Below are 27500 nucleotides of genomic sequence, written 5' to 3'. Positions count from 1 at the left end.
TAGAATGGAGTGGAGGGAGGAGAAAAAGGAGGAGTTTGTTGCCAACTTGCTTGAAATTTTAAAATACTTGATAGCGACGGAGGCGATGATGAGATTATTAATGTTAGTATCGCTAACTTAAATGAATTAATTTTGACTGCTGCCAAACCTCATCAAGTAGGAAAACCTCTTAGTAACAGGTCAGGGCCAAAACGAGGGGATGGTATGACGGGGAGTGTAGGGAAATGGCGAAAGTATTTAAAACTTTGAAAAACATATTCAAGAAAACAAAAAAATCCATTGGATAAATATAAAAATTGATTATCGGAAATGTTGCCGAACGAAACGGACAAGGTTAAAGGTTACAGCAAGCAGACGACCTGATAGAATTGTGCCGCAGTAACCCGAAGCAGTTTTGGAATAAAATTAAAAAGAGGGGGAAATTAGTCATGGACGATTGTGATTTTACTACACACTTCCGTACCATAAACAATATTCCATATTCCATCCCCACCTGGCTCAGGTGAAAGTGACGTGAGCAATTGGGAAAAAGGTCACGTTGCCCATTATGATGAATGGTTGGACGGACTGGGATATAAACATAAACGAATTAGAGTATAGTATCAAAAGCTTGAAAAATAACAAAAGTACGGGATATGATTTAATTCTTAATGAATTTATAAAACATGGTGGTAGTGCTCTTCGTCAAGCTTTACTAAAGATTTTTACCAAAGTAATTAGCAGTGGTATCTTTCCCCAACAATGGGCAGTTGGTGAAATTATACCCATATACAAAAAGGGGGAAATTAATAATCCAGACAACTACTGAGGCATTTCTCTGTTAAGTTGTATTGGTAAACTTTTCACTACAATATTAAATTGGAGATTATGATTATGTAGTAGGGCAGAATTAGAGCATCATCTCAGAAAATCAGTTTGGGTTTAGAAAACAAAGAGTTAACAACCGATTGCATATTTATTTTACACGGTTTATTAGAATTATTTATAAACAACTCTAAGCCCTTATATTGTGCTTTTATTGACTTAAAGCAAGCCTTTGACAGTGCTAATAGAAGGGCTCTGTAGTTTAAGTTACACAAGAACAAAGTCAGTTGTAAAGTCACAAACATTCTTCAAAATATGTACAGTAAAATAAAACTTTACATCAATCACTCAATTGTTAAAACCACTACAAACACGTGCGATGACCCTCACGATGAATGTTTCTTCACATCAACAAATGGGGTTCTTCAGGGACAGTCTCTATCTCCGTTTCTTTTCTCTATGTTTTTAAATGACATTAACGAAGCTTTGAACAGCATGAAGATATAATATAGGTGTAAACATTAACTCATTGTTGTTAACTGTCCTTTTATTTGCCGATGATATTGTTTTATTCAGTGAAACCAGAACTGGTTTACAACGAGGACTTAATTGTCTAAGTGATTACTGTTACAAATGTATAAGATACATATTTGAATATTTCGTCTATTAGCCATGATTGAATCCTTTGAATTCATTTTTGTCTCACTGTTTGTTGTACAATTGTTTTCCTAAATTGGTGTGTGTGTGTGTGTGTGTTTGTGTGTGTGTGTGTGTGTGTGTATTTGTGTAGGTGGGTGGATATGTGTGTAGGTGAAGGGTGTGAATAGAGGAAAGTGTGTGATTGTAAGTCATTATAATTGAGCATGTCTTGAGCTTGACACGCATATGAGAAATATATTAATGTATATGTACAATTCTTATTTTTCGCTACTTGTAATGTGTGAGGATCTTGTGACATCAGATATATGATTGGTAATCAATGAAGATCACAGTCTCAGCCGTTGTTGTTGCCATCATTAATTTTGTCTGTTGATGTTGATTTTCACTCTCACTGTTCATTGTTATTGTTACTATTTTTATTATGATAATGATAACGATGGTGGTAGTGATGGTGATGATGGTAGTGACGGAAACGGTGGTAGCGATAATAATATTATTAGTCTTGTTGTTATTATTGTTATTGCTGATATTATTATTGTTATTGTTCTTATTATTATTGTCAGATTTTTTTTATTAATGGCGCGTTTTTTTCTGGTTTTTCTCCGCTGTCCCTCTATCAAAAGTTGCAAGAATTTGTGTCAACCTCTGAATCAATTTGTCTTAACTGAATATTCTAGATTTTGGACCGTTTTGATGCCATATTAAAAAAGTTTGCTTCTTAAAGACCTATAAAAAACTTTAAAACAGCTGACATAAAATTAGATATTTTACACTGTTAAATATGTAAACACGTTACGCACCACAAAGTATGAGATGCATTTATCGTATTTCCAAAAATCTTGTGCTGACGTAATGATTATGAGTTCACGTCGTACTTTTTCCAAATAATAACAATTCGCTTTAAGTGTTATAAACATACCACTTATTATAAAGATAGTTTGTATTAAATTTTGAATTTATTATTTATGGCATATTGTCTACATCATGTCGCAATTACCAAAGACTGATATGAAATCTATCGCTTTAAATCATTTGAAATAGTGATTGTATACTCAATATTGTCAAATTAACAGTGTTTATATAACTTTGACAAATTTTTGTCTATGCATGAACGTTTTACAGGGCCTTTAAAGGTTTTAAAAACATATTAGGCTCTTAAACAACACGATACGGTACGGAATCTCTATCGGTTCCACTCTCGTAAAGCTGCGAAAAGAAGTCTTCTAGTATCTATCGATAAGTCATTAAAGAGGACGGCAATGGTTTTGGAATTTCACAATCAACCATGAGAAGATTGTTATCGAAATACGACAGAGAGATCACCAGTGTAGAACGACGTGGCAGGAAAAGGATCATAGATAACTTTGATATGGATATCATCCAAAGATGTATGGAGCTGGGTGAGCGTAAATATACATCCGAATAAATATTGGACGTCTGATAATTCGAGCAGAAAAAGGCCCATGGGTTCTGGACAGAGAATCATTGTTATCCTTGCATGTGCTGATGATACTGGATATTTAATTAAAAGGATGCCATGCCATTTTTTCTTCTCTGCATCATCTGGAATATTATTCTGGGGTCAATGCAAAGGTGGTTTAAGACTGACTAAATATCGTTTGCTGCCCTCCATTGAAGCACCCAGCTGTATTGTATTGGACAACGCTACCATTCGTTAAGGCTCCAACTTTGGCAAATATAAAAGCTGACATGATTTCATGGTTTCAATCAGACACGTCTACATATCCTGGCCATTTATCAAAATGTTAACTATACTCCTTAGTAAAAAAAAAAAAGAAATGAACCAGAAACAGCTTTCAAAGCAGACTGTCTAATCAGGGAGTTTTGACACAAGGTTTGCCACGACTTCCCCCACATCACTGTGAGCGCAATCCAATCGAGGTCATTGGGCCTAAGTAGAGGGAAAGATTGAGAGCAGGAATACTAACATTAACACTTTGTTATCATTAGGTATTAGTAATACTAACATTAACACTTTGTTATCATTAGGTATTAGTAATACTAACATTAACACTTTGTTATCATTAGATATTAGTAATACTAACACTAACACTTTTAAATTCGCTGTTTTCAGCACAAGTTGGGAATTTCCAGAACTGACGTCTGGCAAGCAGACAATGATATCAGACTGTGATGGTCGTCACTACCCCTGGTACGGATCCAGAAATGAAACGGTCATTTTCAAAGGTCCCTGTGATCGATACCAAACAGCAACAGTCTATATGAATGACAACTTCCACCCTCACGTGACTTGGAGAAACCCGGCTAATCGGCACCAACTGGAGCCAAACCTAACGCACATTGTACGGGACCAGAGCTTCTATGTGTGGTTGGTTGCCTGGAATATGGTCACCATGAAGAGTTTTGTCATGCAGGTACGTGCAGGATTCACCTCCAACCTCCGACCTTCACAACGTATTCTCTTTTGCTCCTCCATCAACTTAGATACTCCACAAATAATCTCCACAAATAATCTCCTCCATGAACTTAGATACTCCACAAATAATCTCCACAAATAATCTCCTCCATCAACTTAGATACTCCACAAATAATCTCTTCCATCAACTTAGATACTCCACAAATAATCTCTTCCATCAACTTAGATACTCCACAAATAATCTCCACAAATAATCTCCTCCATGAACTTAGATACTCCACAAATAATCTCTTCCATCAACTTAGATACTCCACAAATAATCTCTTCCATCAACTTAGATACTCCACAAATAATCTCCTCCATGAACTTAGATACTCCACAAATAATCTCTTCCATCAACTTAGATACTCCACAAATAATCTCTTCCATCAACTTAGATACTCCACAAATAATCTCTTCCATCAACTTAGATACTCCACAGATAATCTCCTCCATGAACTTAGATACTCCACAAATAATCTCCACAAATAATCTCCTCCATGATCTTAGATACTCCACAAATAATCTCCTCCATGAACTTAGATACTCCACAAATAATCTCCACAAATAATCTCTTCCATCAACTTAGATACTCCACAAATAATCTCTTCCATCAACTTAGATACTCCACAAATAATCTCTTCCATCAACTTAGATACTCCACAAATAATCTCCTCCATCAACTTAGATACTCCACAAATAATCTCTTCCATCAACTTAGATACTCCACAAATAATCTCTTCCATGAACTTAGATACTCCACAAATAATCTCTTCCATCAACTTAGATACTCCACAAATAATCTCCACAAATAATCTCCTCCATCAACTTAGATACTCCACAAATAATCTCTTCCATCAACTTAGATACTCCACAAATAATCTCTTCCATGAACTTAGATACTCCACAAATAATCTCTTCCATCAACTTAGATACTCCACAAATAATCTCTTCCATGAACTTAGATACTCCACAAATAATCTCCTCCATCAACTTAGATACTCCACAAATAATCTCCTCCATCAACTTAGATACTCCACAAATAATCTCTTCCATCAACTTAGATACTCCACAAATAATCTCCTCAAATAATTTCCTCCATGATCTTAGATACTCCACAAATAATCTCTTCCACCAACTTAGATACTACACAAATAATCTCTTCCATCACCTTAGATACTCCACAAATAATCTCCACAAATAATCTCCTCCATCAACTTAGATACTCCACAAATATCTCCACTGACCCACAATATTCCTCAACTTGATACTCACAAATAATCTCTTCCACAATCCACTTAGATACTCCACAAATAATTCTTCCCAAATTAATATCCTATCTCTTCCATATCTTAGATACTCCACAAATAACTCTCCTTGATCTCCACAATAATCTTCAAACTTAGATACTCCACAAATCTCTCCTCCATCAACTTAGATACTCCCAAATAATCTCTCATCACTGATATCCAAATAATTCCACATACTCCCATCAACTAGATACTCACAATAATCTCTTCCATCCAACTCAAGATATTCTCCACAAATAATCCTCCTCCATCAACTTAGATACTCCACAAATAATCTCCTTCCTCAACTTAGATACTCCACAAATAATCTACTCCACAAATAATCTCTCCACCAACTTAGATACTACACAAATAATCTCTTCCATCACCTTAGATACTCCACAATAATCTCTCTCCATCAACTTAGATACTCCACAAATAATCTCTTCCATCAACTTAGATACTCCACAAATAATCTCTTCCATCAACGTAGATACTCCACAAATAATCTCCACAAATATCCTCCATGATCTTAGACACTCCACAAATAATCTCCTCCATGATCTTAGATACTCCACAAATAATCTCTTCCATCAACTTAGATACTCCACAAATAATCTCCTCCATGATCTTAGATACTCCACAAATAATCTCCTCCATGATCTTAGATACTCCACAAATAATCTCTTCCACCAACTTAGATACTCCACAAATAATCTCTTCCATCAACTTAGATACTCCACAAATAATCTCCACAAATAATCTCCTCCATCAACTTAGATACTCCACAAATAATCTCCATCAATTAATACTCACAAAATCCCTCCATGAACTTAGAATATCTCCACAACCAAATAATCTCTCCATGAACTTAGATACTCCACAAAATAATCTCTTCCATCAACTTAGATACTCCATAATCTTCTCAACTATATCCACAATATCTCTTCCATCAACTTAGATACTCCACAAATAATCTCTTCCATCAACTTAGATACTCCACAAATAATCTCCTCCATGAACTTAGATACTCCACAAAATAATCCTCCACAACTTAATCCTCACTCCTCCATACTTAGATACTCCACAAATAATCTCTTCCATCAACTTAGATACTCCACAAATAATCTCTTCCATCAACTTAGATACTCTCACAAAATTAAATCTCTTCCATCAACTTAGATACTCCACAAATAATATCTCCTCCATGAACTTAGATACTCCACAAATAATTCTTCCATCAACTTAGATACTCCACAAATAATCTCTTCCATCAACTTAGATATACTCCAAGATACTAATAATCTCTTCCATCAACTTAGATACTCCACAAATAATCTCTCCATAACTTAGATACTCCACAAATAATCTCTTCCATGAACTTAGATACTCCACAAATAATTCTCCTCCATGAACTTAGATACTCCACAAATAATCTCTTCCATCACCTTAGATACTCCACAAATAATCACAATACTCTCCTCCATAACTTAGATACTCCACAAATAATCTCTTCCATGAACTTAGATACTCCAATCCCCAAATTAATCTCCTCCATGAACTTAGATACTCCACAAATAATCTCTTCCATCAACTTAGATACTCCACAAATAATCTCTTCCATGAACTTAGATACTCCACAAATAATCTCTTTCCCTGAACTTAGATATCCACAAAATAATCTCTTTCCCTCAACTTAGATACTCAACAAAATAATCCTTCCATGAACTTAGATACTCCACAAATATCTCTCCATCAACTTAGATACTCCACAAATAATCTCTTCCATCAACTTAGATACTCCACAAATAATCTCTTCCATCAACTTAGATACTCCACAAATAATCTCTTCCATCAACTTAGATACTCCACAAATAATCTCTTCCATCAACTTAGATACTCCACAAATAATCTCTTCCATCAACTTAGATACTCCACAAATAATCTCTTCCACCAACTTAGATACTCCACAAATAATCTCCTCCACGATCTTAGATACTCCACAAATAATCTCTTCCATCAACTTAGATACTCCACAAATAATCTCTTCCATCAACTTAGATACTCCACAAATAATCTCCTCCACCAACTTAGATACTCCACAAATAATCTCTTCCATCAACTTAGATACTCCACAAATAATCTCTTCATCAACTTAGATACTCCACAAATAATCTCCACAAATAATCTCTTCCACCAAGTTAGATACTCCACAAATAATCTCTTCCACCAACTTAGATACTCCACAAATAATCATCCATCACTAGATACTCACAAATAATCTCTTCCATCAACTTAGATACTCCAGAAATAATCTCCTCCACATAACTTAGATACTCCACAAATAATCTCTTCCACCAACTTAGATACTCCACAAATAATCTCTTCCATCAACTTAGATACTCCACAAATAATCTCCTCCATCAACTTAGATACTCCACAAATAATCTCCTCCATCAACTTCATATGTGTGTAGCGTTGGTGGCGGCAGCTGTCTTTTTACTCGCTCTGTATTTACATGGAATTTTTATATGGTATATTCATTTACTTGGACTAATATTTGCATGGGGAGATTCATCAATTCCTGGTGTTTGATGTAATACACATTTTGAGAGTATGTATAAGATGAAATTTTAGATAATATTGAAAACATTCTTTGAATTTTACAAATTTTACTTCCACAATCGACATATTTTAATTATTCTACACACCTCAGTCAACAGTTGTCACTCCATTTCGACCACTTTTATCTACCTGCACATCACTGAGCACATCACTGATATTTCTAAACCAATATTTACGAGTTCATCACCCCTTAATTTTCTATCGTCAAATGTTCACTTGCCTCGACCTTGTATATATTAAAATATGACCGGAGAACGCTTTTATTCTTAAACAAACAACCATTCCTTGAGTTCCTGTCACACCTAACCCTTTTAGATTGAAAATCAACAATTTACTCAGACTCAAAACAGACAAAGGTTTCATCAATAATAAAATGAGAACATCGGTAAGAAAAAGAGGCAGGAAAGGAAAGAAAAGAGAAAAAAAGAATTAACAAGCAACGCGCCCCAGAAACCACATCACTGCCATCTTCATCTACAGCTGCAGCGGCAACAACACCAGCAACAACACTTGTGACCACCACATCTACTACATCACCATCACCGTGATCACTTTCACCATCACCATAGTTGTCGTCATCAGCAACAACAGGATTAGCATCTCCACCATGGCGTTGTAATTATGCATGGACATCGACCAATACGCCACAAACGCGGGTCTCGCCACCATCCACACTTATAGTTATAGATACTCACCCACCACCACCTTTGTCAACAACTTCCGTCTCACTGCAACCGACTGAAAGCACTCATATTAAATGCTTAATCGGTGAGAAACAAGAGCTCATTGCTAAATGATCTTATTACAGAGACAGAGTCGGACATTGCGTTTTTTATTGAGTCGTGGCTGCGCCCCAGGGGGGATGACGTCATTGTGGCAGACCTTGCACCACCGGGATATCAGTCGATGTCAAAGTCAAGAGGTTCGCGAAATGGAGGGGGTATTTGTGTTGTAACATTCGAATGTTGTGAATGCGAAATCCATCTAAAGGAACAGTCCATCAGATTTATTAGTATGTATAGACCTCCACCAAATTCTAGGAATGGATTGAGGGTTTCGGGGTTCATACCCGAGTTTGAAGATCTGATTGAAAATAGTGAAACTGAAAGGACAAAACCGATCATTGTCGGAGATTTTAATATGCATTTCGACGACACACGGGATTCGAAAGTGAAGAAAATAAAGTCGACAATGAATATTCACAACCTCGTTCAACACATTAATTCTCCCACTCACAAGAAAGGTCACACTTTAGATTGGATTATCACTGACAAAAACTACTTTGCTCTACATTATAAATGTAACAGACAAATGTATCTCCGACCATTCTGTCATCATTTCGAGGTAGATGCAGAAAAATTGAAACCAGAAATGAGAACCATCGTATCAAGAGAAAGAATAAACGATGAAATTTTCAGCAAAGAGCTAATAAATATAATTCCAAAATTCATGGTCAACAAAGACAAGATCGGTTCTTCCAACACTAAATTGAGAAATATCCATAACAATCTTGCCCCCCATTAAGACGCACGTCGTCAAATAGAAAATATGCACCGTGGATGAACAACGATTAAAGAAAGCAAACCTGAGCGCCGTCGCGCTGAAAGAAAATGGCGAAAATCACTCCTGACAGTAGACAAAGAAATCTATCACATCACAAGAACGTAAAACATAAGATCAAAGAAGCAAAGTCGTCTTATTACAACACTTTGATCAAGGATTGTCGCACTTCAAAGGCGTTATTCTCCTTCACCAACTCATTGACTGGAAAGTCTACTACAAATTCTAAATCCACATATCCTACGTCGGTCCAGCGGGAGATATTCCTGAAGTATTCGGAAATTTCTTTCGGGAAAAGGTAGCTTCAATTAGAAAGAAACTAGATAGCAATTCATACGGAACACATTACTTTTAGACATTCGAAGGCGATGCCTTGTTTTCTTCATTCACTCCTGTTACAGAGGATGAAGTCAAAGAAATAATCAAATCGTCACCTCCAAAGACATGCATGCCAACACCGTTACTCATTTCTCATATTTATATCCTTTTGCCCTTTATTACGTCAATTATAAACGAATCTCTGTCTACAGGGATTATATCACATTCTTTTAAGCATGGAATTGGGACCCCCTTGCTAAAAAAAAAGCAAATCTATCCCGCGAAGAGCTGAAACATTTTCGTCCCGTTTCCAATTTACCCTTTCTTTATAAAATCCTTGAAAAAGTTGTTGCTAGGCAACTTAAAAATCATTTACTTGATATAATCTCTATGAACTTTATCAATCTGCCCACAGGCAACACCACAATACCAAAACTGCCCTAAATAAAATTAATAATGATGTTCTTTGTGCTGCTAATGCTCGAAAAATCTCCATCTTAGCGCTGTTAGATCTAAGCGCAGCCTTTGACACCATAGTTCACTCAATATGAATTACACGTTTGTCGAAGACATTTGGAGTATCAGGTAACGCCTTAGAATGGTTTAAGTCTTACATCGACGGGGGTACACAATCAGTCCTGACAGACAACATCAAATTTAACCCACAAACTTTAAATTATGGAGTACCTCAAGGTTCCGTTTTAGGCCCGCTCCTTTATACTCTCTATACACAACCATTGGGAGGAATAATAAGAAAACATGAGGTCAGCTACCACATGTACGCTGACGACACCCAGGTGTATAGCTATGTCTATCCGTCTGAATTAGATTAGTTAATTACCTGGTTTTTACCTGGAAATTTGAATAGAAGATGTGAAAAACTGGATGACAATAAACAGGCTCAAAATGAATGTAGAAAAAACGGAAGTTCTTTTGTGTGATCCTAAAAAAATAATAAAAAGTGAGTATAAAATTTTTATTACAATTGAAAAAGAAAAAGTCGTTTTTTTCTGACAGAGCTAGAAATCTGGGTGTTTACTTTGACTCGACCCTTTCCATGCATTGCCATATCGATAATCTATGCAAGACTAAATAATGTCCTCGGCAAACTGCAGCACATTCAAAATCAAGCAGCAAAATTAGTTTTGAAAAGGAAAAAAAAGTGATCATGTCACACCTTTGTTTTGGACTTTACATTGGCTCCCTGTTAGATTTAGGATTACAGTGCACTCTCCCGATAACGACCTCTCCGAATAACGACATTCTCCCGATAACGACATTGGCCCCCTGTCCCGATTTTTTTACTATATGTTATTAGTAATAAAACTCTCTAAATAATGACATACTTTTTAGACCACTCTCCGGATAACGACATTGAGTTAGCAATAATCGGCTGTGACTTTGCTAGATACAAAAATAAAAATAGCTAAATGTTGTTTCCGGTAAGTTTCATTTCATTCTCTGAGCCAGAGGCACCTCATAGCCAATGAAATCACTTTGTTATCGGCCAATGAAATGTCCTACCAGAGGCACCTCATAGCCAATGAAAACACACCTGTGTCTATTGTCATCGGTACAAAAGGGTGGCGCGCATTGAATGAGTCAATCATCACATCGCTGACCGCTGAATCGATTGTATTCACCCGAGAACAATAACGCACCCCAAGATGTCGACAGCTGCTATTAGAAAAAGAAAGATACTGACTATAGATGTCAAGCTGCAAATTCTGGCTGATGTGGACACAAAGACATTAACCAAGAAACAGATCGCTGAGAAGTACGAGATTCCCCACAACAGCTTATCAACAATAATCAAGAACAGGACAAAGATAGAGACAAGCAGCCATGAACCTCAGCGCAAGAAACCACGCCTTGCAACGAATGCGACCGTAGACGAAGCTGTGTTGACATGGTTTAAACAAACAAGAGCAATAAATGCCCCTACTTCTGGCCCCATTATCCGCGAGCAGGCCCGACTTATTGCGGAGAGGCTAGGCGTAACAGATTTTCAAGCAAGCAGCGGTTGGCTGATGAAATTCAAGCAGCGACACGGCATCGTGTTCAAGGTGGCCTGCGCGAATCTGCTTCAGTGGACACATCAATCGTTGATGAATGGAAGACAACAACTCTGTCCAGTTTGATGAAAGAGTATTCACCTCGTGACGTTTTCAACGCGGATGAAACAGGCCTGTTTTTCCGCTGCCTCCCGAACAAGACTCACACTTTTAAAGGAGAAGCCTGCCACAACAAAACTACATACACACACACACTTCGTGTATTTTACATGTTTGGAAAGTCCGATCACTGATCACCCACTATGGTTGGTACATTAATGTACATTCTAAGGGTCTAGCCACACCTCTTTTTCCGCCATCTTGAAATTTTCCGAATAACGACATGTTCCCGATAACGACATGCACCTCTGGTCCCGAGCCATGTCGTTATCGGGAGAGTGCACTGTACATATAAAATTGCTATAACGTGCTATAATCATCTTAATGAAACTTCTCCTGCCCATATATCAGATTTGATTAATGTTTACACTCCCTCACGCTCTTTAAGATCCAACTCCCAATCACGATTATGCGTTCCTAAAAAAGGATCTAAGACCTATGCTGATCGTGCATTTATTCATGCTGCTCGCGCTGTCTGGAATTCTTTACCATTCAGTGTTAGGAGCGGGGTTGTGGATTCCCAGTCATCCTTTAAAAAGAAATTAAAATCTCATCTTATGAGAAACTCACTAGATTAAATAAAACATCCTTTTAATAAGATATACATTTGTTACATCAAAATTCTCATGACATGATATTATAATCTCCCTTCATCCGCCATTAATGTTAAATGTCCTGATATGATTTTATTCAATCATTCATGTTAACAAATATTTTTCGTCTCTGTATGCATATGCACGTTTTGGTGAATGTGTGTGTGTTTGTTAAGGTGTGTGTGTGTGTGTGTGTGTGTGTGTGGTGCTTGTATAAATGGGTGTGTCTACAAAAATGTTTTTAATTATGTTTTACAATTTTGTGCACTTAGAGCTGTTTTGTCAACGGGATTGGGCGCTATACAAATTATTATTATTATTATTATTATTATTATTATTATTATTATTATTATTATTATTATTATTATTATTATTATTATTATTATTATTATTAATGTGGGAAATGTTTTTATCATCCCTTTCCAGACAATTTCCTGGTGCATGCAATTAGAGATTGCCATCGACCCAAAGAGTCCACTGGGAGAACGGGCAACCCTAATCAGCAACCCGAATCCCCGGCAACCAATCATCTTGGACTACAACGTCCCCATCCCCCGGTGCGCCCTCACCCCTCCCTGCGCCAACTCAGCCCAGATGCTGGTCTGGCATCCCAGGAGGGGAAAGCCCGTCTGCGTCATCCCACCTGTCTGGAAAAACCAGGCCCGAAGTCCTAAGCGTGAGAGCAAACTGTGATTGCTGGTCTGGGAATGTCCAAGGTCTGTCTGACCAGCCTGTCATGATGTCTATCTCTCCGACAGCTGAGTTTGATTACAGGCTCGTAGAAAATGTTAAAAACCCGTTGATTTTCGGTACATTCGTCATAACTCAACACTAAAACATTTGTATGAACTAACATTGTGTGGGAAGAAAAGAAACCCCTCAAAGGTTCCATAGAAAGAAAATAAGAATTCTCTATTTGTCTGGAAAGAATCCAAGAAGTACAAATGTCAAACATTTGGCTTTTCTGTCATTCCTAAATTTGTCATTTCAAATAGAAATACATCTCTATGACCTTCAAATGGTCAAAAATCCTAACACCCAAGACTTGTTTAAAGTCTCAAGTTTAGAAATGGTTCACAGATGACGGTCATTGTATATTCATTGATATTTGAAACATGAAATTTCGGGCAAATATCAAGGAATATACAATGACCTTCAACTTGTGGAAAATTTCTAAACTTGAGACGTTAAAGAAGCCTTTTAGGAAGTCTTGGGTTTTTGGGATTTTTGACAAGTTGAAGGTCACCTCGATTTATTTATATTTGAAATGACAAATTTGTGAGCAAAACTGTTTTTAATGTCGGACAATTTCGTTGTTATGAGATAAACTTTGACCCACGACTCTATTGTAAGCTATTGCAATGAAGGCATCATCAACAACAAGAACAACAAGAACAACATATTCCTTGCTTATACATTTTATAATTCTCTTTTACAACGTTCATTTTTATACTTAGCAATCTACAATTTTTTATACATCCATTTATTTTATATTTTTGTAAACTTTTACACCAATTTTTAAAAACGATGTTTATAAAATAAAAGGAGAGCAAATTGCCTAGAATGGAAGTCGAAAGACATCGTCTGCCTAAAGATAAAATGGTGATACCATTTCTACAAGCTACGTCTTTGCTTTTACTATTATTATAAAATGGTGATACCATTTCTACAAGCTACGTCTTTGCTTTTACTATTATTATAAAATGGTGATACCATTTCTACAAGCTACGTCTTTGCTTTTACTATTATTATAAAATGGTGATACCATTTCTACAAGCTACGTCTTTGCTTTTACTATTATTATAAAATGGTGATACCATTTCTACAAGCTACGTCTTTGCTTTTACTATTATTTTATTTTTCAGGCTTTCGTGTAGAAATATTTTCTCATCCCAATTTAGTGAGAAATCTCATCGGGCAGATCGCTTTTGACTTTCCTTTTGTAGAATTAGAATTAATTGCATATCAGTGTGTCCAAACATGGGGCTGGTGGCTTGAGTTTGTTTCCTCTGTCCTCTGTTCTGACCCCAAACGTTGTCCCCTTACCTTAGACTAGTCAAATATAATAAATATAATGTAGGGAGTAGAAAGGGGCGTCAAAACTAGAGTAGATTTTTCTATTGATTTGAAATAAAAGACTTGTTTTATTTTTATACTCATTTGATATTTTTACCTTTTTTATTGCCCATGTAAAAAAAAACCCTTTTTAAATCAATAGAAAAAGTGTTTTTTTCTTCTTCTAATTTTGACGTCCCTTCTACTCTTCAAATATTTTACTATTCTATTTTTAGTTTCAAAATATTCTACCTCTGTGCCGTATCCAAAAATGTCATTGTTGAAATTCCCAGATATGTTTTGAAATGAAAGTTTCAAGTGTTCGTTTGGATTTATTTCATTTCTTGTCACGGTCACTCCAGTCAGTTATTGATAAACTGTCAGTCATCGAAATCATAATTTGGTCTTGGAAGTTGGAAGTTAAAAACTCTCCAACTAAAAACGATAAAATGTGGTTTTTTTTAATGTGGGGGAGATTGAGTTTTATTCACATTTTCCTCATCACACAAAATGTGTCCAGTGTTGCCTTTGGATTCCACAATCCACACAAAATGTGTCCAGTGTTGCCTTTGGATTCCACAATCCACACAAAATGTGTCCTGTGTTGCCTTTGGATTCCACAATCCACACAAAATGTGTCCTGTGTTGCCTTTGGATTCCACAATCCACACAAAATGTGTCCTGTGTTTCCTTTGGATTCCACAATCCACACAAAATATGTCCTGTTGCCTTTGGATTCCACAATCCACACAAAATGTGTCCTGTGTTGCCTTTGGATTCCACAATCCACACAAAATGTGTCCTGTGTTGACTTTGGATTCCACAATCCACACAAAATATGTCCTGTGTTGCCTTTGGATTCCACAATCCACACAAAATGTGTCCTGTGTTGCCTGTGGATTCCAAAATGTTTTCATGAACATTTATGACAGTCCTGTATCCCTACAGTTCACTTTCAACTTTGAAATGATGAACATTTTTGTCCAAATTCTACACGTCTGGTTAACTTCTTCATTTCACTACAAATAAAATTTGGAAAGATCGTGTTGTATTTTATCACTTGAATGCTTTCCCGTTACAGTGCAGTGAATACACGCACACACTAGTTAGAATTGTGTGTATCAACCATTTTATGACTCTTAGATATCTGTGCGAAATACGGGGAATGGGGTGGGGGGGGGGGGGGGGTCCTGGATTTCATTTCCCATTGTCTCTCTATTGTGGAGAATTGGCCTATTTTGATATCAAGTCTAACTTTTCTTACAAAAAAATTAAATTGTTTTATTGTTCACAGAGCTCTTTTTACAAGCTGTGTGATTTACCCTATTTCATAATTATTATTATTATTACTATTCTTACTTTTCCTACACAATAATTTACTCTTATTTTTCTGATTCTGCTCCAACCAATAATAATATTTTAATATTTACAACTGGCATACATGAAAAATAAACAAGTTATATAAAACAATTAGCAACTAGAAAGGACTCGGCGTGTCTGGCGTTCTTCCCTGTGTATTTGTAGTCCCGTCCCCCCCCCCCCCCCCCCCCCCCCCCCCCCCGAAGAAAAAAAAAAGAAAACAAACAAAAAAAAAATAAAACTTTGGTGAAATAGCAAACTTTGCTGTTTCATATAACTGCAGAGTTCATAATCTGAGGCATCGTTATCTCGTCTGTAACGGTTGAGGCTGGTTATAAAGTCTGCAAGTTGTAACTGTCCTTTACTGTGATAAAATAGTTTGCCTGGATCTCATTTTGTTTGATTTAGATTTTGTTACATCTTTGCCAAATTTGTAACAAGATGTCACCGGCCAAATCATGAATAGTGTATTGTGGGAAAAACACTATCAGTATCAATGTCACTTCCTATTAACATGGACTGAGTATACTGTTGTGCACAATGGCGGTAGAAAATCCTGGGTTGTTGTACACAGCACTCATTGGAGTATGGCGACTTTTGTCATACAAGTTTTTATGAGGTGTTTTTCTTCTTCTAGTAAATTACCCATACAGAAGGTCAAAGTGGCTTTTATATCGTGCATGTGTTTTTATTTATAAATTGGATATTGTTTGGAATAATATAAATATATTTTCACTTTCGGCAAAAGGTCCAGGTGAGACAGCGATTTTTGCCTCAGACTGGGGAGGGAGGGAGGAAGGGGAGGGGGTGGGGGTACCGAGTATAAATTTCTTCTATCATCTACTTTTTCTCTTCTCCCGTTGATCTAAACCTGCTGTCTTGCTTTCCTTGGTGCTGAAATGGCCCCTTTGAGTTGCAATCGCCATAAAACCCCTCAAAAACAAAAACAAAGAAATGGAAATAAACCTGAGCTTTCTTATATGGCACAATCTCAACTAAACGTGCTCAAAGCGCTTTTAAAGAGGTCCCTTGCCAACAGCAACACTTAACATGTAGGACGTGAAATGACGTCTGTTAGGTGATATTACAAATGTTTTGGACAGAGAACACTGTTAATGGCCAGGTACTCATTTTACACCTGAGTACAGTGAGGGAATAGGAGTAAAGAGCCTTTTCCTAGGGTTCAAATATGCACCGCACAGGACTCGAACCCATGACCTTCAGATTCGACATTTCCAAGTTGACACAGAGCTGAAATCATCCTCAATCTTTTATCAGTTTCTTCACCGTTCTCCACCATATGAAACCAAAATTCCATTTCATCACCACAAGTACAAGGTGCCCAGTAGGCACTCTTTTGTATTTGCATTTTTTACAATACTTCCGTCACCAGGAAACTTCTGTCACCAGGGACACACTGAAAACCCTAGTTATCCCACATGTGAATGGGTCTCCTCTGAACAATTGGGATAAATCAATACCAAATTGATACAAGCTGTGGACCATCAAAAGTCGTGTAGTAATAATAATAGTAATAATAATAATAATAATAATAATAATAATAATAATAATAATAAATAATAATAATAATAATAATATAATAATAATAATAGTAATAATAATAATAATAATAATAATAATAATAATATAATAATAATAATAATAATAATAATAATAATAATAATATATAATAATAATAATAATAATAATATAATAATAATAATAATAATCATTAATGATAATAATAATGATAATCATAATAATAATAATAATAATAATAATAATAATAATAATAATAATAATAATAATAATAATAATAATAATAATAATAATAATAACAATAATAATAATATAATGATAATAATAATGAATAATAATAATAATAAATAATAATAATAATAATAATAATAATAATAATAATAATAATAATAATAATAATAATAATAATAATAATAGATAATAATAATAATAATAATAATAATAATAATTAATATAATAATATAATAATAAATATATAATAATAATATATAATAATATTAATAATAAATAATAATAATAATAAAATATAACAATAATAATATAATGATAATGTGGACTCGTTATAGCACACGGTTTCCTCAATCATGAGACTCTTGGCACTTAAAATGTAGAATGTAGAAAAATTAATGGAACAACTTCAAAAAGAAAAAAATAAACCTGAAGCGTTTCAGGCTCAAAATCCTTCTTCAACAAAAAGTTAAGACATTATACAGCATGTTACATCCAGATAGATGGGAGAAATGTTGTGTTTTTGGCTGAAGAAGGGATTTAGGTCCAAAATGTTTCGTGTTTAATATTTTATTGTTATTTTTAAAAGTTGTTACTATGCAAACCGTGGAGAGGGAGATTGAAAACAAATCTATAGGAGCTGTGCAAACCGTGGAGAGGGAGATTGAAAACAAATCTATAGGAGCTGTGCAAACCGTGGAGAGGGAGATTGAAAACAAATCTATAGGAGCTGTGCAAACCGTGGAGAAGGAGATTGAAAACAAATCTATAGGAGCTGTGCAAACCGTGGAGAAGGAGATTGAAAACAAATCTATAGGAGCTGTGCAAACCGTGGAGAGGGAGATTGAAAACAAATCTATAGGAGCTGTGCAAACCATGGAGAGGGAGATTGAAAACAAATCTATAGGAGCTGTGCAAACCGTGGAGAAGGAGATTGAAAACAATCTATAGGAGCTGTGCAAACCGTGGAGAGGGAGATTGAAAACAAATCTATAGGAGCTGTGCAAACCGTGGAGAGTGAGATTGAAAACAAATCTATAGGAGCTGTGCAAACCATGGAGAGGGAGATTGAAAACAAATCTATAGGAGCTGTGCAAACCGTGGAGAGGAAGATTGAAAACAAATCTATAGGAGCTGTGCAAACCGTGGAGAGGGAGATTGAAAACAAATCTATAGGAGCTGTGCAAACCGTGGAGAGGGAGATTGAAAACAAATCTATAGGAGCTGTGCAAACCGTGGAGAAGGAGATTGAAAACAATCTATAGGAGCTGTGGAAACCCTGGAGAGGGAGATTGAAAACAAATCTATAGGAGCTGTGCAAACCGTGGAGAGTGAGATTGAAAACAAATCTATAGGAGCTGTGCAAACCATGGAGAGGAAGATTGAAAACAAATCTATAGGAGCTGTGCAAACCGTGGAGAAGAAGATTGAAAACAAATCTATAGGAGCTGTGCAAACCGTGGAGAGGAGAATTGAAAACAAATCTATAGGAGCTGTGCAAACCGTGGAGAGGGAGATTGAAAACAAATCTATAGGAGCTGTGCAAACCGTGGAGAGGAGATTGAAAACAAATCTATAGGAGCTGTGCAAACCTGGAGGGGAGATTGAAAACAAATCTATAGGAGCTGTGCAAACCGGAGAGGAGATTGAAAACAAATCTATAGGAGCTGTGCAAACCGTGGAGAGGGAGATTGAAAACAAATCTATAGGAGCTGTGCAAACCGTGGGAGGAGATTGAAAACAAATCTATAGAGCTGTGCAAACCGTGGAGAGGGAGATAAAACAAATCTATAGAGCTGTGCAAACGTGAGAGGAGATTGAAACAAATCTATAGGAGCTGTGCAAACCTGAGAGGAGATTGAAACAAATCTATAGGAGTGTGCAAACGTGGAGAGGAGATTGAAACAATTATAGGATGTGCAAACCGTGAGAGAGATTGAAAACAAATCTATAGGAGCTGTGCAACCGGAGAGGAGATTGAAAACAAATTATAGGAGCTGTGCAAACCGTGAGAGGAGATTGAAAACAAATCTATAGGAGCTGTGCAAACGTGGAAGGAGATTGAAAACAAATCTATAGGAGCTGTGCAAACCGTGAAGGAGATTGAAAACAAATCTATAGGAGCTGTGCAACCGTGGAGAGGAGATTGAAACAATCTATAGGGGCTGTGCAAACCGTGGAGAGGAGATTGAAAACAAATCTATAGAGCTGTGCAAACCGTGGAGAGGAGATGAAAACAATCTATAGGAGCTGTGCAAACCGGGAGAGGAGATTGAAACAAATCTTAGGAGTGTGCAACCGTGGAGAGGAGATTGAAAACAATCTATAGGAGCTGTGCAAACCTGGAGAGGAGATTGAAACAAATCTATAGGAGCTGTGCAAACGTGGAGAGGGAGATTGAAAACAAATCTATAGGAGCTGTGCAAACCGTGGAGAGGAGATTGAAAACAAATCTATAGGAGCTGTGCAAACCGGAGAGGAGATGAAACAATTAAGGAGCTGGAAACCGTGAAGGATGAAAACAAATCTATAGGAGCTGTGCAAACCGTGGAGAGGAGATTGAAAACAAATCTATAGGAGCTGTGCAAACCGTGGAGAGGAGATTGAAAACAAATCTATAGGAGCTGTGCAAACCGTGGAGAGGAAGATTGAAAACAAATCTATAGGAGCTGTGCAAACCGTGGAGAGGAGATTGAAAACAAATCTATAGGAGCTGTGCAAACCGTGGAGAGGAGATTGAAAACAAATCTATAGGAGCTGTGCAAACCGTGGAGAAGGAGATTGAAAACAAATCTATAGGAGCTGTGCAAACCGTGGAGAGGAGATTGAAAACAAATCTATAGGAGCTGTGCAAACGTGGAGAGGGAGATTGAAAACAAATCTATAGGAGCTGTGCAAACCGTGGAGAGGAGATTGAAAACAAATCTATAGGAGCTGTGCAAACCGTGGAGAGGAGATTGAAAACAAATCTATAGGAGCTGTGCAAACCGTGGAGAGGAGATTGAAAACAAATCTATAGGAGCTGTGCAAACCGTGGAGAGGAGATTGAAACAAATCTATAGGAGCTGTGCAAACCTGGAGAGGAGATTGAAAACAAATCTATAGGAGCTGTGCAAACCGTGGAGAGGAGATTGAAACAATCTATAGGAGCTGTGCAACCGTGGAGAGGAGATTGAAAACAAATCTATAGGAGCTGTGCAAACCGTGGAGAGGAGATTGAAAACAATCTTAGGAGCTGTGCAAACGTGGAGAGGAGATTGAAAACAAATCTATGGAGCTGTGCAAACCTGGAGAGGAGATTGAAAACAAATCTATAGGAGCTGTGCAAACCGTGGAGAGGAGATTGAAAACAAATCTATAGGAGCTGTGCAACCTGGAGAGGAGATTGAAACAAATCTATAGGAGCTGTGCAAACGTGGAGAGGAGATTGAAAACAAATCTATAGGAGCTGTGCAAACGTGAGAGGAGATGAAAACAAATCTATAGGAGCTGTGCAAACCGTGGAGAGGAGATTGAAAACAAATCTATAGGAGCTGTGCAAACCGTGGAGAGGAGATGAAAACAATCTATAGGAGCTGTGCAAACCGTGGGAGGAGATTGAAAACAAATCTATAGGAGCTGTGCAAACCGTGAGAGGAGATTGAAAACAAATCTATAGGAGCTGTGCAAACGTGGAGAGGAGATTGAAAACAAATCTATAGGAGCTGTGCAAACCGTGGAGAGGAGATTGAAAACAAATCTATAGGAGCTGTGCAAACCGTGGAGAGGAGATTGAAAACAATCTATAGGAGCTGTGCAAACCGTGAGAGGAGATTGAAAACAATCTATAGGAGCTGTGCAAACCTGGAGAGGAGATTGAAACAAATCTATAGGAGCTGTGCAAACGTGAGGAGTTGAAAACAAATCTATAGGAGCTGTGCAAACCGTGGAGAGGAGATTGAAACAAATCTATAGGAGCTGTGCAACGTGGAGAAGATTGAAAACAAATCTATAGGAGCTGTGCAAACCGTGGAGAAGGAGATTGAAAACAATCTATAGGAGCTGTGCAAACCGTGGAGAGGAGATTGAAAACAAATTATAGGAGCTGTGCAAACCGTGGAGAGGAGATTGAAACAAATCTATAGGAGCTGTGCAAACCGTGGAGAGGAGATTGAAACAAATCTATAGGAGCTGTGCAAACCGTGGAGAGGAGATTGAAAACAAATCTATAGGAGCTGTGCAAACCGTGGAGAGGAGATTGAAAACAAATCTATAGGAGCTGTGCAAACCGTGGAGAGAAGATTGAAAACAAATCTATAGGAGCTGTGCAAACCGGGAGAGAGATTGAAAACAAATCTATAGGAGCTGTGCAAACCGTGGAGAGGAGATTGAAAACAAATCTATAGGAGCTGTGCAAACCGTGGAGAGGAGATTGAAAACAAATCTATAGGAGCTGTGCAAACCGTGGAGAGGAGATTGAAAACAAATCTATAGGAGCTGTGCAAACGTGGAGAAGAGATTGAAAACAAATCTATAGGAGCTGTGCAAACCGTGGAGAGGAGATTGAAAACAAATCTATAGGAGCTGTGCAAACCGTGGAGAGGAGATTGAAAACAAATCTATAGGAGCTGTGCAAACCGTGGAGAGGGAGATTGAAAACAAATCTATAGGAGCTGTGCAAACCGTGGAGAGGAGATTGAAAACAAATCTATAGGAGCTGTGCAAACCGTGGAGAGGAAGATTGAAAACAAATCTATAGGAGCTGTGCAAACCGTGGAGAGGAGATTGAAAACAAATCTATAGGAGCTGTGCAAACCGTGGAGAGGAGATTGAAAACAAATCTATAGGAGCTGTGCAAACCGTGGAGAAGGAGATTGAAAACAAATCTATAGGAGCTGTGCAAACCGTGGAAGGAAGATTGAAAACAAATCTATAGGAGCTGTGCAAACCGTGGAGAGAGATTGAAAACAAATCTATAGGAGCTGTGCAAACCGTGGAAGAAGATTGAAAACAAATCTATAGGAGCTGTGCAAACCGTGGAGAGGAAGATTGAAAACAAATCTATAGAGCTGTGCAAACCGTGGAGAGGAGATTGAAAACAAATCTATAGGGCTGTGCAAACCGTGGAGAGGAAGATTGAAAACAAATCTATAGGAGCTGTGCAAACCGTGAGAAAGATTGAAAACAATCTATAGGACTGTGCAAACCGTGGAGAAGGGAGATTGAAAACAAATCTATAGGAGCTGTGCAAACCGTGAGAGGAAGATTGAAAACAATCTATAGGAGCTGTGCAAACCGTGGAGAAGGAGATTGAAAACAAATCTATAGGACTGTGCAAACCGTGAGAGAAAATTGAAAACAAATCTATAGGAGCTGTGCAAACGTGGAGAGGAGATTGAAAACAAATCTATAGGAGCTGTGCAAACCGTGGAGAGGAGATTGAAAACAAATCTATAGGAGCTGTGCAAACCGTGGAAGAGAGATTGAAAACAAATCTATAGGAGCTGTGCAAACCGTGGAGAGGAGATTGAAAACAAATCTATAGGAGCTGTGCAAACCGTGGAGAGGAGATTGAAAACAAATCTATAGGAGCTGTGCAAACCGTGGAGAGGAGATTGAAAACAAATCTATAGGAGCTGTGCAAACCGTGGAGAAGGAGATTGAAAACAAATCTATAGGAGCTGTGCAAACCGTGGAGAGGAGATTGAAAACAAATCTATAGGAGCTGTGCAAACCGGAGAAGGAGATGAAAACAAATCTATAGGAGCTGTGCAAACCATGGAGAGGAGATTGAAAACAAATCTATAGAGCTGTGCAAACCGTGAGAAGGAGATTGAAAACAATCTATAGGAGCTGTGCAAACCGTGGAGGAGATTGAAAACAAATCTATAGGAGCTGTGCAAACCTGAGAAGGAGAATTGAAAACAAATCTATAGGAGCTGTGCAACCGGGGGAAGAAGATTGAAAACAAATCTATAGGAGCTTTTTTTTTTTTTTTTTTTTTATAGGAGCTGTGCAAACCATGGAGAGGAGATTGAAAACAAATCTATAGGAGCTGTGCAAACCTGGAGAGTGAGATTGAAAACAAATCTATAGGAGCTGTGCAAACCGTGGAGAGGGAGATTGAAAACAAATCTATAGGAGCTGTGCAAACCGTGGAGAGGGAGATTGAAAACAAATCTATAGGAGCTGTGCAAACCGTGGAGAGGAGATTGAAAACAAATCTATAGGAGCTGTGCAAACCGTGGAGAAGGAGATTGAAAACAATCTATAGGAGCTGTGCAAACCGTGGAGAAGAGATTGAAAACAAATCTATAGGAGCTGTGCAAACCGTGGAGAGGGAGATTGAAAACAAATCTATAGGAGCTGTGCAAACCGTGGAGAGGAAGATTGAAAACAAATCTATAGGAGCTGTGCAAACCTGGAGAGGAGATTGAAACAAATCTATAGGAGCTGTGCAAACCGTGGAGAGGAGATTGAAAACAAATCTATAGGAGCTGTGCAAACCGTGGAGAGGAGATTGAAAACAAATCTATAGGAGCTGTGCAAACCGTGGAAGGAGATTGAAAACAAATCTATAGGAGCTGTGCAAACCGTGAAGAGGAGATTGAAAACAAATCTATAGGAGCTGTGCAAACCGTGGAGAGGAGATTGAAAACAAATCTATAGGAGCTGTGCAAACCGTGAAGAGGAAAATTGAAAACAAATCTATAGGAGCTGTGCAAACCGTGGAGAGGAAATTGAAAACAAATCTATAGGAGCTGTGCAAACCGTGGAGAGGAGATTGAAAACAAATCTATAGGAGCTGTGCAAACCGTGGAGAGGAGATTGAAAACAAATCTATAGGAGCTGTGCAAACCGTGGAGAGGAGATTGAAAACAAATCTATAGGAGCTGTGCAAACCGTGGAGAGTGAGATTGAAAACAAATCTATAGGAGCTGTGCAAACCGTGGAGAGTGAGATTGAAAACAAATCTATAGGAGCTGTGCAAACCGTGGAGAGTGAGATTGAAAACAAATCTATAGGAGCTGTGCAAACCGTGGAGAAGGAGATTGAAAACAAATCTATAGGAGCTGTGCAAACCGTGGAGAAGGAGATTGAAAACAAATCTATAGGAGCTGTGCAAACCGTGGAGAAGAAGATTGAAAACAAATCTATAGGAGCTGTGCAAACCGTGGAGAAGAAGATTGAAAACAATCTATAGGAGCTGTGCAAACCGTGGAGAAGAAGATTGAAAACAAATCTATAGGAGCTGTGCAAACCGTGGAGAAGAAGATTGAAAACAAATCTATAGGAGCTGTGCAAACCGTGAAGAGGAAGATTGAAAACAAATCTATAGGAGCTGTGCAAACCGTGGAGAGGAAGATTGAAAACAAATCTATAGGAGCTGTGCAAACCGTGGAGAAGAAGATTGAAAACAAATCTATAGGAGCTGTGCAAACCGTGAAGAGGAAGATTGAAAACAAATCTATAGGAGCTGTGCAAACCGTGGAGAAGAAGATTGAAAACAATCTATAGGAGCTGTGCAAACCGTGGAGAAGAAGATTGAAAACAAATCTATAGGAGCTGTGCAAACCGTGGAGAAGAAGATTGAAAACAAATCTATAGGAGCTGTGCAAACCGTGAAGGAGATTGAAAACAAATCTATAGGAGCTGTGCAAACCGTGGAGAGTGAGATTGAAAACAAATCTATAGGAGCTGTGCAAACCGTGGAGAGGGAGATTGAAAACAAATCTATAGGAGCTGTGCAAACCGTGGAGAGGGAGATTGAAAACAAATCTATAGGAGCCAGAAGGCCCATGGAGCCCCGAGCTTATCCTGGTTTCTATCGCACTAAACAGACCACAGCAATTTCAACCTGTTGGATAGAGCACTCGTCTAATACGATGTACTTTCCACCAGATCTCATGGAGAAGAGGGGTTTGTTTTTGTTTGTTTTTAAGGGTTTTACGGCGCTTGCAACACATTTAGGTTATATCAGCGCCAGTAAAAAGGAAGAAAATGGGATAGTAAAAAGTTCTAGAATTACAATTAAAGCACCCAAGAAAAAGTAAGACAAAGGGGGAACTGGGAACAAATAGGGATCAGATGTAGATTCCAAGAGAATATCACCAATGTACCTACTTAGTTTGAGATCACCTATAAGTCTCATCCGGACACAAGCACAAGATCCAACAAAGAGGAATACACTCAAATGCTTACATTATATATTCAAAATAACAAATATAATAATACATAACAGAGAGATGATTTACAAGGGAAAAAAATATCATCTCCCAAAACAATAACTATGCATCAGGCCAGGGCCAGGACAAAACCAAGTAATCTCATTCCAAGATAAAGACGGAAAGTGTGTTGGAAAACAGATATAAGGGGATAGAAGACACATTATGTACCCCCCTGCCCACTATGGGAGGTCAGAGAGAAGGGAGTTGTAAGGGGATAGAAGACACATTATGTACCCCCCCTGTCCACTATGGGAGGTCAGAGAGAAGGGAGTTGTAAGGGGATAGAAGACACATTATGTACCCCCCTGTCCACTATGGGAGGTCAGAGAGAAGGGAGTTGTAAGGGGATAGAAGACACAGTATGTATCCCCCCCCCCCCCTGCCCACTATGGGAGGTCAGAGAGAAGGGAGTTGTAAGGGGATAGAAGACACAGTATGTACCCCCCCCCCCCCGCCCACTATGGGAGGTCAGAGAGAAGGGAGTTGTAAGGGGATAGAAGACACAGTATGTACCCCCCTGCCCACTATGGGAGGTCAGAGAGAAGGGAGTTGTAAGGGGATAGAAGACACAGTATGTACCCCCACCCCCTGCCCACTATGGGAGGTCAGAGAGAAGGTAGTGCTCTACCAACTGAGCTATCGGGAACCCCAGCTTGATCAAGATCAAAATCAAAACTTAGTGTCAATCCATCACTTCTAATTCTAATCCATTTAGAAAGACTCATCATGTCAACAGTGGGCCCAACAACTGGATAAATCTCCACTTGAAGTCGTTTGTGCCAGGTTGAAGTTCATTTCCCTCCCTCCTCTGGCACATGCAAAGGCAGCAGGATTGATCTCGAGTGAAGATAAACCATTTTTTCCAAAAGTGTTCAATCTTTATTTGGAAGTGAAAGAAAACCAACCCAAAACAATGTCACATGACAACATTTATTGATGATTCATTCTCAATGACAACAATATTTATTGATGATTCATTCTCAATGACAACAATATTTATTGATGATTCATTCTCAATGACAACAACATTTATTGATGATTCATTCTCAATGACAACAACATTTATTGATGATTCGTTCTCAATGACAACAACATTTATTGATGATTCATTCTCAATGACAACAACATTTATTGATGATTCATTTTCTAAGACAAAATCTTTTGACGATTCATTCTCAAGGACAACAACATTTATTAATGTTTCATTCTAAAGGACAACAACATTTATCTATGTTTCATTCTCAATGACAACAACATCTTGTTTGTTTTTGTTTTGTTTTTATGGCGCTTGCGACACATTTAGGTCATATCAGCGCCAGTAAAAAGAAGAAAATGGAATAGTCAAAATAATCTAGAATTAGAATTACAATCAAAGCACCTAAAAAATAGTAAAACAAAAGGGAATTGGTTCAAATAGGGAATAGATGTCGATTCCTAGAGCGTACCATCAATGTACTTCGTAGGCAACTCAAATTTGGATAGAGAGCAAACTGTGCAACTGTTAGAAATCTTGGCTCATTCTTTGATGACCATGTGTACTTCTATGCAGAATCACATTTTACGTTTATTTTATTCCAATTTTGATCTTAAGTTCAGACTGACAATTTCCATTGCATATCTGAATTTGTTGTTGTAATTAATCAATCAAATGT

General features: G+C 37.6%; 2 protein-coding genes across 3 annotated transcripts in view; one reads left to right on the top strand and one right to left on the bottom strand.

The window, feature by feature from the left end:
* Positions 1-16002, top strand: part of LOC144979422 (protein FAM78B-like) — a 21872-nt gene extending 5870 nt beyond the window's left edge. Inside the window, exons 3-4 of the mRNA XM_078926065.1 lie at positions 3560-3860; positions 12887-16002. Coding sequence (XP_078782191.1) covers positions 3560-3860; positions 12887-13153 — 568 coding nt within the window. The 3' untranslated portion in view covers positions 13154-16002. The remainder of the gene's footprint in view (positions 1-3559; positions 3861-12886) is intronic.
* Positions 16003-26762: 10760 nt separating this feature from the next.
* Positions 26763-27500, bottom strand: part of LOC144979421 (uncharacterized) — a 100098-nt gene continuing 99360 nt past the window's right edge. For both annotated transcript variants that reach the window (XM_078926063.1, XM_078926064.1), the window contains exon 31: positions 26763-27500. This exon is cut by the window's right edge and continues 1557 nt beyond it. The gene's annotated coding sequence lies outside the window, so the exon portion shown is untranslated.

Source organism: Berghia stephanieae, chromosome 9 (assembly GCF_034508935.2).
Source record: "Berghia stephanieae isolate SIO BIC M18660-M18661 chromosome 9, UCSD_Bste_1.3, whole genome shotgun sequence".
Classification (NCBI taxonomy): Eukaryota; Metazoa; Mollusca; class Gastropoda; order Nudibranchia; family Aeolidiidae; genus Berghia; species Berghia stephanieae.
This window is presented reverse-complemented; position numbering and strand designations above follow the sequence as displayed.